Genomic DNA, 11,005 nt, shown 5'->3' with positions numbered 1-11,005 from the left:
GCCCTGCATGTGATGATGCAGAGGCTGCGCTGCTGATCATGCCAGAGCTGCGTGCTGGACTCGTCTAGCAGCAGTCCTGATTCTCCTCTCTCCGTCAGATTAGACTTCACTTCGGTGTTTATGCTCCATATCGATCAGATCTAGTGTTCTAGCCCTAATGATATTGACTACCTGCCCCCTTATTAAAAGACACCCTAAGACATAAGTGTCGCTATGCAACTGCGGGTTGAGCCACAAAGTATAGCGCAGATTATGATTGTTTACATGGCCCACCGGAAACCCGAGCCATTACCAACAGATCAACGCCACAATTCCACCATTAGAGGGAATTCTCTTTCTGCCACATTCAAGCCTGCCCCATGACACATGTAGGAATACTATTCTTGTCTGTCACATACTCTTCTTGTCTGCGCCTCTGGGGTCTTACATAAGTGGCCGCACTGAAGCGGTTATTGGCCGCGCCCTAAAGGGAATTATTTTGGAAAGCTAACAGGATTAAGATTTGCCGCGCTAACAGGCCGAACTCTGACTCGTGCCCCCATTTTGGGGTGCTTCGCGATGCGCTGGCTGCCTCTCGACTGCCTGCTCGGCCTCAGCTTCCGGGATGAGAGGCATTCATTCGACCAACTTACAGTAGTACATTACACACATTTTGTCGCCGCCATTCGCATTTTTCACATGGGCCGAAATCATTCGTATTTCGGCGCGCTCCTGAGTGCCATCGCGGTGTAAATTTCAGCTTAGATTGCGCCCAAGGCGGCCATCTTCCCAAAGCTCTTAATGTATGCCTGATCCGACCTGATGCGGTCCTCCATCGCTCCTCATGGGTGCTTCTGGATGCATTTCCGGGAACAGGATGTTTCAAGCAGTCGTGACGCGGCTACGCCGGACTCTATCTCAGCCCCAATGACAGCACTCTGCAATGCATCCCCTGGATTATTATTTTATTAACTGGCTTTCATCGCGACCCCAATTGGCCTTTCAGTGGAAACAGCTGGTGAGGCTCCGTGCCAGAAGCAGGAGCCAGTATGTCAAATATATCACTCCCCATTATAACAGGCTCCTACTTGTCCAAGGAGTGAACTCTGAGGCCGATGAACTCAATGCACGGACTCAAACTCAACTCGGATTCAGTGTTTCAAAAATAAAGATTTACTGGGATTTGCACAGTAATGAAAAACAAGCGGAAACAAAAACACTCCTTTCAAGGAAAACTAGAACATGATCAATAACATAGCATCCGTGAGCAAGCTGCATGACGGCGTAAGCAGGAAAGGTTTAGTCATTAGAAAGACAGCAAACTGACAGATGAACAGGAGGCTAACACAATATTCACAGGTAAAGGCGGACACAGGGGTGGGAAACAATCAGGGTGGGGCGAAAATAATCAAGGGACGCAGGAGACGAAGGGGGCGGGCGAGGGTGGAGGGCCTGAATTTGAGAGGGAGATTAAATTAAGCCGAAATAACATAAAGCACAAGGACAAAGGCGACATGGGACAAACGAACATAAAGAATAAACTTTCACTATAAGTTTCTTGACATGACAGCTACCCCCTTCTTAAGCGACGGCCTGCCTGAGCCCCAAGGCTCCTCTGCAGTTGAGGCCTGCGCTCAATCGCTCAATGACTTTATCTATGACGGAAGCCTGCGGAGCCGAATCATCCCGTTCCTCAGGACCAATAACCCTTCACAGCTCAACCAGTAGCTGTCGCCCTCTACCCTGGTTTCCGACTCCAATAGTGTCTTGACTGTGTAAACCGGACCTCATCGATCTCGGGGGCGGGGGGCTTGCGGCGCGCCAACCATACCCCTCTACTTCAATTTTTAGTTTCTACATGGAAGGTGCTCCGGATGCTACCCTTCATGGCCTGAAGCCCGTAGTCTCACTGAAACCCGGTTGATGACCTGGTTGGGATGGCGAAACAGGACCATCAAACCGGGGAGACATTTTTTTCGGGAGTGGAGGGAGTACGGCTGGAGGGCGGAAGGTCCTGGATATATTATGAGCAGTGCTCTGGCCTTTGATTTCTGAAACTTGTATTATTATTTATATGCCTGTGTGTGTGGTGTGTGTGTGTGTGTGTGTGCTGTGTGCTGTGTGTGTGGTGGTGGTGTGTGGTGTGGTGCCTGTGTGGTGGTGTGTGTGCTCGGCTCGTGTGTGTGGTGTGTGTGCTGGTGTGTGTGTGTGTATGTCCGCCATCTGCTAGCGCTGGCTTTATTGGTTTCTTATACCGCACGGGTGAATTGAATCAAATACAATATATAAGGTCGTCATGAAACACATCTGTCCATCAGACCAGAGGCGCACTGCCTGTGCCTCCTGTCATCATTAATGGAAGTCTAATTAAAGACCGCTCATTGAGCGGAGGAGTTCTCACTTCTCTAACCGCCTGCTGCTGTCCACCTCCTCGTCTCCTCGTTCCCCCCCTCGGACTCCTCCGCTCGATCTCTGGTGAGCGCGGACTTATGTCTCGGTAGGATAGGGAGTTGAGGAGGGGAGTCAAGTGGAGGGGAGCTAGGAGAAATGGAAAAAGGGGCCTTGTCGCACTTGCCACTCAACATCCAATCACTGAGCTTTGGACTATCACAGGGTTTGTACAGGAAAGCGGATGTGTGTTAGTCACAAATGATTAGCCTGAGGATTCTTGGTAGTGTAGCTGTCTTTCGGAAACTAGGTGTCCTAACTCCGGGAAAAACTATTTGTTTCTCCAAATTCGAAGGTTAAAAAACACAAAAGCATTGCTTTACACAATTTAAACCAATCAATATTGTGTAATTTTAACAAGATAAAACTGAATGGTTTTTTAGTGGATGAGGTTAATGCAGATATCACTTGTGTAATCATTTGGACAGTTAGGGGGAAGACTTTTCCGGATTTATTATGAAAACTTCGAGACCGGAAATACTGTTTCAACCCATGAGGGTCGGACACCGACTTTCATGGGATGCTGCGTAAAGACATAGTACACGTTCTCCTGGCGAGACCTCAAATCATCTTCGTAATATCTATCAAACTATAGATCCTACACATCCACTGGACGTAGATTCTAAAAGTACAATATACACTTCTCGCTAGAAATCTAATCAAAAAGCATTTTAATGGCCAAACTATTCCAAAATTTTGGATTTTCCAGAGAGGGTTATTTGTGAATAAACGACCCTCCGGAGCGTTTGCAATCAACGGGAGCATGTTGTTTCTTACACGACACCTAGAGGTGCTACACTTTAAAACGTGAGTATAAGCTGCTGAACAAACAACCTATTTGGTCGTTTTTCGTGGGAGGACAGGCTGGAATATTGGGATGAGACGGTCAATCAAATGGAAAATCGGACATAAAATCCAATCACTCAGAAGGTTTGTCAGACGTTCAACAGTTCAGATTTAAAGTGCATCTGAAATACATGACCTTAAGGGGGAGCATAATCCATCATTATCATTTTATGTCAGTGTTATCAGTGCTGTGCTGCCCTCTAGTGGCCGAGGTCTGCATAGCTAGAACCTATATCATGTATAATCACAAATGAAAATATTTGAGTCATGAGTCTCAAATTAAATTAAAATATCGAAAATGGCATTTGAAAATAAAATACATTTTCCAGTATAATGAAGGAAAGCCAATCACAACTAATGTTCACAACATTGCAACAATAAGAACCCAGTTAAAAATAACTTACAGTAGAATCTATACATCAATTAATGACCATATACATTGAAAAATATAACATCAGTTAATTTGTGTCATTATTTATTATTTAAATATATTTAAATCAACACATTTATGTAGACTTACAACAAAAAGACAGTAAGAGAGAAGAGGAAGGAGAGCTGCTGATGGAGTTAACTAAAGAAAAATAAAGGCTTTAAAGCGATAGAAAGTCAGGGCATGAATTGTGTTAGCCTCGGACACACAAGTCATCTTTTTCTAAAGGTGTGTCTTTTTTTGGGCTGACAATTTCTCAAGCATCCCTTGCATTTTATCTTATCCATGTTGGCATTTGTCTTTTTGCATATGCCCCAAAATAAACTATGAACAAAATGTACATAATATAATTGTGTGTGACAAAGTTCTCTAACACCACTGATTTGTTTTTCTTTTGGCTTTAAATGTATGTATGTTATGTTTAGAGTGTGTGGTGAAAGGAAAACATAAATGTTTTTAGTCCTATTTAGAATATGCGGTGCACATAATGTGGCTGAAATTCAGAAAGAAAAGAAAACATTGTGAAAATGATAATGACAACATAATAAATAAAATAAATAAATCTGAAGTTAGATTTTTTATTTCACCTGATTCCACAGATTTAAAAAAGCACTTTTTAAAGTAACAAGAATTATTCATTCCGTTTCACTGGCTTTTAATAGCTTCTGTACTATTGCAAGTTGCATTAGAATAAGATTTATAATAATACATATAACTTGATTTATGGCATTGAGTGATGCCATTCAATGCTGTACAAACTTTTTTTTTGGACAATATTTAAATGAAGTCACAATGCAAATGTTGTCTTGAAGATCTCATGGTGTTGCTAGATGAAAATTAAGAGGTTAACACATTTTATCAAAATGCATCCTGTGGTGGAATACTTATTTCGCACAATAGTTTTCAAGACATTTAAATAAAAAACAAAATAGTCTGAATCATGCGGAAGCTACACAGAAAAGTTATGGTATCACCTATAATTGTTATTTCAGTCTGGACCAAGATGATAAATGAACTGAGCGACAGAGTTCCTTACATGCTTTTTGTGGTGGCTTCCATTGAATAAGGCCTATATGTACATGAAGACTTTTGGACATGTTTCCAACAAAAATGTAGTCTCAGCTAGGCTCAACCACATCTTTTGATTTATGAGTGTCTTTGAGATCTTCAGAGAGTGAATGCAGTGGTTGGGGCGATGGGCTGTGAGTTGATGGTCACGGTGAACTTGAGCCCTTTGGTGACCGCGGCATTTCAAAGTTCACGTCTCGACTGCTTTTCGGTCTAATATGAGCTCTTATAGTTCTCCCAGGAACCAAAAGTAACCCCCCTCCTTCCTCTACCAGACCGTCAAACACCTCTCCCAGACTCTGTCGTATTCTCACACAGAAGTTTGGGCAGCTGAAGGCGTACAGAATGGGGTTCAACACAGGATTTAAGAATGCAAAGGTTGTCGCCAAAGGCAGTCCCACCTCCACAAAATTGAGATTTTCTTGCCAATACTGGGCTGTCACTTCGATCATGCAGAAGATGTGATAGGGTGCCCAGCACAGAACAAAAGCTGCGATCACAAATGTTACCATCTTGGTGAAGCTCTTGGACAGCTGATTGGGATTAGGGGCAGTTGGTGACAAGTAAGTAGGTGTCAGGGATAAAGATGGTCCTGAAGACAGGGGCTTGAGAAAGATATTAGTGTTTTTTCTGGTTGTAGGAGTTGTGGCTTCTATTGCCCCATCTTTGTTGGACACAATAAGTGTATCCATGAGCCGCCCGGCACTCTGCTTCCTCTTCCTGCTTCTGTTCCTCAGGCTGATAACAATTTGGATGTAGCTTCCTGCGATTACCACCAGGGGGAACAGGAATGCCAGCAGGAGCTTGGAGATGGCGGTTGACGCTTGCCTCACTTTGCAATCTCTCTCCAGGGTGGATTGAGAGGATGAATACAAGGCAAAGTTATGATAGCACAGTTTTCTCCCATCCTGTTTCTCGGTCACTGCGCGGAACATCAAGAAAGGCAATGTGTTGATCAGTCCCCACAGCCAACCCAACGCACACACCTTCCACGCTCCCTGCACTGAGCGATGATTCTGGCTCCACACCGGCTTGGCCGCCAGAAGGTAGCGGTCCACTGAAATGGCTGCCAGCAGGAAGGCCGACACGAACATGTTTAAGAAGAAGATTGACGCCTGCGTACTGCAAAGTAGGCTGCCTAACTCCCAACTATGCGAGGAGTAGAGATAGTAGGTGAATAGGGGCAGCGTCAGAGTTGTCAGGAAGTCAGACATGGCCAGATTGAGCACCCAGATAGATGCCACTGTGCGGCGTCTCAGGCGGAAGCCCACCACCCAGAGGATGAGGGCGTTCTCCAAAATCCCCAGGCAGGAGACCAGTCCATGGATGCAGACCACCACCAAATTGGCCTGCGTGTTGTTGTTGAGGCGGTGCTCCTTCATCATCTCCAGCAGGGGACAGAACAGCTGTCCGCCTGAGGCATCTGTGGTGGGGGTCGTGTTGGACATTGGTGCTCTGTAAGAAAAAAAAGACAGCTTCAAGAAGCTGATGGAGAGGTGATTACAATCAGGGGTTAAACATCGCTGGCACACACGCCTGTTCTTGTTTGGAAGCCGAATACATGTTATATCTTTCACTAACTGATGTTTGTCCATGTTGTTGGACGGTTGTGCAATGGAAAAGATTTACATCAACAAGAATGATGCTGAAGATTTTATGAGCAATAGACGTGCCTTTGCCTGTAGACAGCTGATAACCGCTCCCTTTCCTTATGTAAAGTGACTCAATTCAATGAGCACCATTATTCTCTCTCTTGTCAGTCTTTATTGATCAATTACAATACTTGGCTGCCGAGATAATTAAATGAAGTCTTGTGAAATGCAATAGGCTGAAAATTACAATACAGTAGGAATTAAATCAACAACATGACTGACATGATTACAGGTGAGGAAATCTTCCTCTCAGTTTTGTTGCAACCATCTCCTAGGTTTTGGGATTTTAATTACAAGAGCAAGAAAGACATAATGCCAGGACATTTTCATTTATAACATATTCCCGTCTCATGCTACAGCCTTTCAAGTTGCATAATGACACACTTACGTACAGTAATGCCAACCCTAAGGCAATACGTGCCTTTTTCAAGAGGAAAATGCTTTACATATCAGCTAGTATAGGTGAGCGTACCACAATACACTGATAAGACAAAAGTCTAGAATTACCTTGCCCTGATTATATTGAACCCCAAAGGAGTAGAAACCCATTTACAATTGTCCCTTTGATACAAAAAAAACATGTCAAATCCTGTTCCTGTGGTCTAACCACATACCAGCTCTTGGGAAACGACACTTGTTTAGTTCAGCAATACAGTCGGGGAATGCTTGAGAACCAAAGAACATACCAGCATGCTGTTTATTTCGGTTATGGGAGTATCTTTTTTATTTAGAGAGCCCAATCTCAATGAAAGAATCTCGATGATCTTTAAGTGTCTGTTAATAACGGAAAACATTCCTGCTGTCTGCAGTGATACTTTACAATAATATTGCCCTTTGTATGAGGTAAAATTAGTGCAAAATCTGCAGATTTGTTTGATGATGAGAATGGGTTCATTAAAACCCATTTCTGCATATCAAAATATGGACTACCTTTGTGTGACGTGTTTCCATCCAATCAGGCTTAGTGTAGGCTATGATGTTAATGTACCTAACGGAGTTACCCCTACCATCCTTAAAATGTTGTCAAAATACACTTTTCGAAAATGCCACAATATTTTTTCTCTTGGTTATGAAACTTTTTCTTAAGATACAATCTTTCGTGAGGGGTGAAGTTCTTTAACCGACAGAGCTAGTTTGGCTGATAAAAGAAGTTGGAAAAATATCTGATTAAAGCCAGCTATTAAGCTACGCTAATGTGAGCTAACATTAGCAGAGCTAATCCAGACATGTTTGTCTATACTGCAATCAAACAATAATTATTATTTTTGACTGTCACACTGTTTAAATAAATGACCTACTTGGCCGCAAACCAGCCTATGAATATCTCCAGAAAATAAATAAGGGATAATTATAAAAATAATTGTAAGAAGTTACATTAAAAGCTTAAAATGAATGTGTCAACCTCAAAGGAAGAGCTGTAAAGAATGATACATACTGTGATGAAATCAAAATAAGCCTTCTCCTGCTCTCTCTTATTGCTACACTATTGTGTCTGAAAAAAATATTCATTTATTTACTTCTACTGCTCTGTCCATGTGTATTCAAAGATATTCACTCTTGTATTACATCCAGCCGTGGTCACTTACTCATGCCCCACCATAGTGACTGCCTAGACGAGGCAAACACGGCACCCTGTCTGCACATGAATACAGACATGTGAAGAAATATATCCATGACATAATGCTGACGTGACTGTTTCCCCATCAACTGTCAACCTCATATATGGCTAGTGATAAAATATTGTTTTTGCTTGTAATAACGTTTTGAGTTATCATTTGAGTTATGACCTTGGTATCACCTAACCCTAACGTTTGGACTTGACCACATAATGAAACTGTACTGTACTACTTTACAGCACCAAACTGTTTGTCCTGTGGGTTTATTTACGCTTCCTTCATTATAATGATAACATTTCCATGAACAAAGAGCTGTGATTTATTGCTTATTGTGCTTACTTAGGTGCCTGACATTTGTAGCAGTGCTCTTTCAATAATGACTTCATATCAATATTTTAGTTTGCCACTCAAAGCGTGTGTGTTTTTTATCAGACACGCCTACTTTACATTTACTTATCCTCATTGGCATAAATAAGTTGGACACATTAGAATAACATCTCGTTATGAAATATTACAAAGCAACAGCCCCATAAAGTTGAATCCACACCTTTCTGAAGCTGTTAAAACAACAGTACACAGTGGTAGGATTTATTGCAGGGCTATTTTATTAGAATCCAAAAAAAATTCAGGCAGATAAAGGTGTGAGTATTTCTTAGTTGTTGTAAATTTCCTTATGTATTCAACATTTTTCATAAATTAAACTGTTCCTTTTCCCAATGTATTATTATTATTATCTATCTTTTCCACACTGTTGATTGTTACTACGAGATCCACAAGACACATTTATTATAGTAAAGAGCAATACAACTGTTTCCCATTATATTAACCTAAAGAAAAATGTTAGGTTATCTACCAGTCTGTAAATCCCAAAGCAAATTGTATTGTGAGTTTCTTTATATTACATCTATGCACTAAAGTACCAAATGTCAGCTCTTTTACTTTAGTATTTTTTGTTTTTCTCTATACTTTTACTGCAATAGTACACTTTTTTTGCACTCGAAATATCGGAAATCTTCAGCTTCCCTTCCTGAAAACCATTCCGATGTGTTGATTTTGAATATTTTAGATAAAGTGAAAGATTAAGTTTTGCTTTTTTTATTAAGGAAATCTCCTCCTTCTTAAACTGAATTAAAGTGTTTCAAAAGTGTTGAAATTGCTCAAAATAGGGCTTTTTTCATAAAAAATGTACTTTTTAGAGATACGCGGCTCTCCCAGAACAAAGCTACAGACATAATGATCTTATCAAGCATGAATCATGATGCGATTAAAACTGCTCCACAAAAGTTAAGAAAATGAACAGAGCATCTACAGCAGTAAAATGCAAAACACACCTTAATGAAGCAATAATATTAATCCAAAAACATCATATTTATAAGTTAGTCTGGAAAGGAATATGATATGATTGGGCACAATAACCACATGTTTTAATTACATGATATAAAACTGGCGGTTACATATAATTGAGAAACAACAAAATACATACCATGGGAGTGTTAGGGCAGCATGGGAAAAAGTAGGTCTGCAAAACACCTAAATTCACAAATATTTAATTAAAAAACAAATCTTGTTCTGTCCTGTTCCTTTTTCTCATACTGTTGCACTCACTCATCCCACCAGTTCTGTCACTTTCTACCGCTCGCATGTTACGGAGACACCCACTAAATCCCTGCCAGACACACACACACAAACACACATACCTCCCATTGCTCCACCCTGTTTGGTCGCAAATTTGACTAGAATTTATATTCAGACAGGTATGTTGGAAACAGTGAGGCATCGGAGATCTCATATGAGGAAGGGACTAACAGAGGCTGAAATATGATTCCTGTGATAAGTCATTGTCTGTCCTACATAGCTGATGTTCATTTCAAGACTGGACTTGTTTGAACTATTTCAACTGACACCTCACTGGGCTGCAGTTGCCATGATAATGCATTACGTCAACAACACAAATACACTGACATCACACTGACATCCAATATTTCTAATCAATATAGAAAAAAATGTCTTAAATGAAATGTGTGCCTGTGGGGTAAGAACCAAGGCTGGATTAACCATATGGGCACACTGGGCACGTGCCCAAGAACCCTTGTTGCTTTGTTGGCACAACATCACTCATCATTAGGGATGCACCGAATATTCGGCCGCCGAAAATTATCGGCCGAAAATGGTTAAAAAGGCCCTTTCGGCTTTCGGCCGAAAGGGTTCTAGCACCGAAAAAATATCACCGAATGTCAGAGAACAGGGTTACGTTGGTAAGCTAACGTGTTGTTGTGATGACGTAATCAAAACGCGGCGACAAGCACGGCGCGCGACCATGCTCGCGGCTGGCTCACAGCCAACATGTCTGGCGCTTGGAGATATTTAAAAATATCAGAGAAAGAGGCGCGGATTGCGATTTGTAAAACGTGTTCAGCTGATATTTCTCGAGGGGGTGTAATTGCAAAGACTTTCACCACTTCGGGATTACTCCACCACTTGAAATCAAAACACCCGGACAAATATGCGGAGTAAGATCAAATCACAAGCACTGACAGCGAGAGACTGTTCAGCGCTGCCTCTCATGTGCTTGATGAGAAGAGGAACAGACTTATGGCTGATAAAGCAGAGAAGCTAATGTTCAGTGCTTGAGAACCTCCCACTTTTCCTTAATAAGTAGACAAGGCTGGCTTATCATAAGCTTATCTAGTTCTACATGTCTACTCTGTACCCACTTTCCTGAACAATTTTCATTGTGAGTTATAATTCACCATCTCAGGTTATCATTAGGGGGAAATGACAGCAGCACAGTGTTCAATATATTGTACTTTCGGTATCTAAATGATACAATGTTGTTTACATTGCTCATGAGGACAGACCACCTTATTTGCAGATTCTTGAAATTGTAATTTAATTTGTAATTGATTGTGGATTCTGTATCCAGTTTTCACTTTATGTATCTTTATACAATGTTTACTACTTTGCTT

The 11,005-nt window shown here is 41.4% G+C and overlaps 1 protein-coding gene across 2 annotated transcripts; it reads right to left on the bottom strand.

Moving 5' to 3' along the window:
• Positions 1-4,267: 4,267 nt before the first annotated feature.
• LOC104959562 (prostaglandin D2 receptor 2-like) lies at positions 4,268-9,774 on the bottom strand. 2 transcript variants are annotated; one of them, XM_010787471.1, is made up of 2 exons: positions 9,523-9,774; positions 4,268-6,226 (listed from the first exon to the last, which is right to left on the bottom strand). In XM_010787471.1, the coding sequence occupies exon 2, from the start codon at positions 6,217-6,219 to the stop codon at positions 4,918-4,920; it is 1,302 nt and encodes a 433-aa protein (XP_010785773.1). In that variant the 5' UTR covers positions 6,220-6,226; positions 9,523-9,774; the 3' UTR covers positions 4,268-4,917. The 2 variants fall into 2 exon arrangements, with proteins under 2 accessions (XP_010785773.1, XP_010785772.1); XM_010787470.1 differs by having other exon boundaries at positions 4,268-6,256; positions 9,523-9,773.
• Between the last annotated feature and the right edge of the window lie 1,231 nt (positions 9,775-11,005).

The sequence above is a fragment of the Notothenia coriiceps genome, unplaced genomic scaffold (genome assembly GCF_000735185.1).
Source record: "Notothenia coriiceps isolate Sejong01 unplaced genomic scaffold, NC01 NC01_scaffold00030450, whole genome shotgun sequence".
Classification (NCBI taxonomy): domain Eukaryota; kingdom Metazoa; phylum Chordata; class Actinopteri; order Perciformes; family Nototheniidae; genus Notothenia; species Notothenia coriiceps.
The sequence above is the reverse complement of the archived record's forward strand: the minus strand, read 5'-3'. Positions and strand labels throughout refer to the sequence as shown.

Coding starts and splice junctions, on each gene's coding strand:
- LOC104959562 (XM_010787471.1), bottom strand. CDS start 6,219: ATGTCCAACACGACCCCCACCACAGATGCCTCAGGCGGACAGCTGTTC.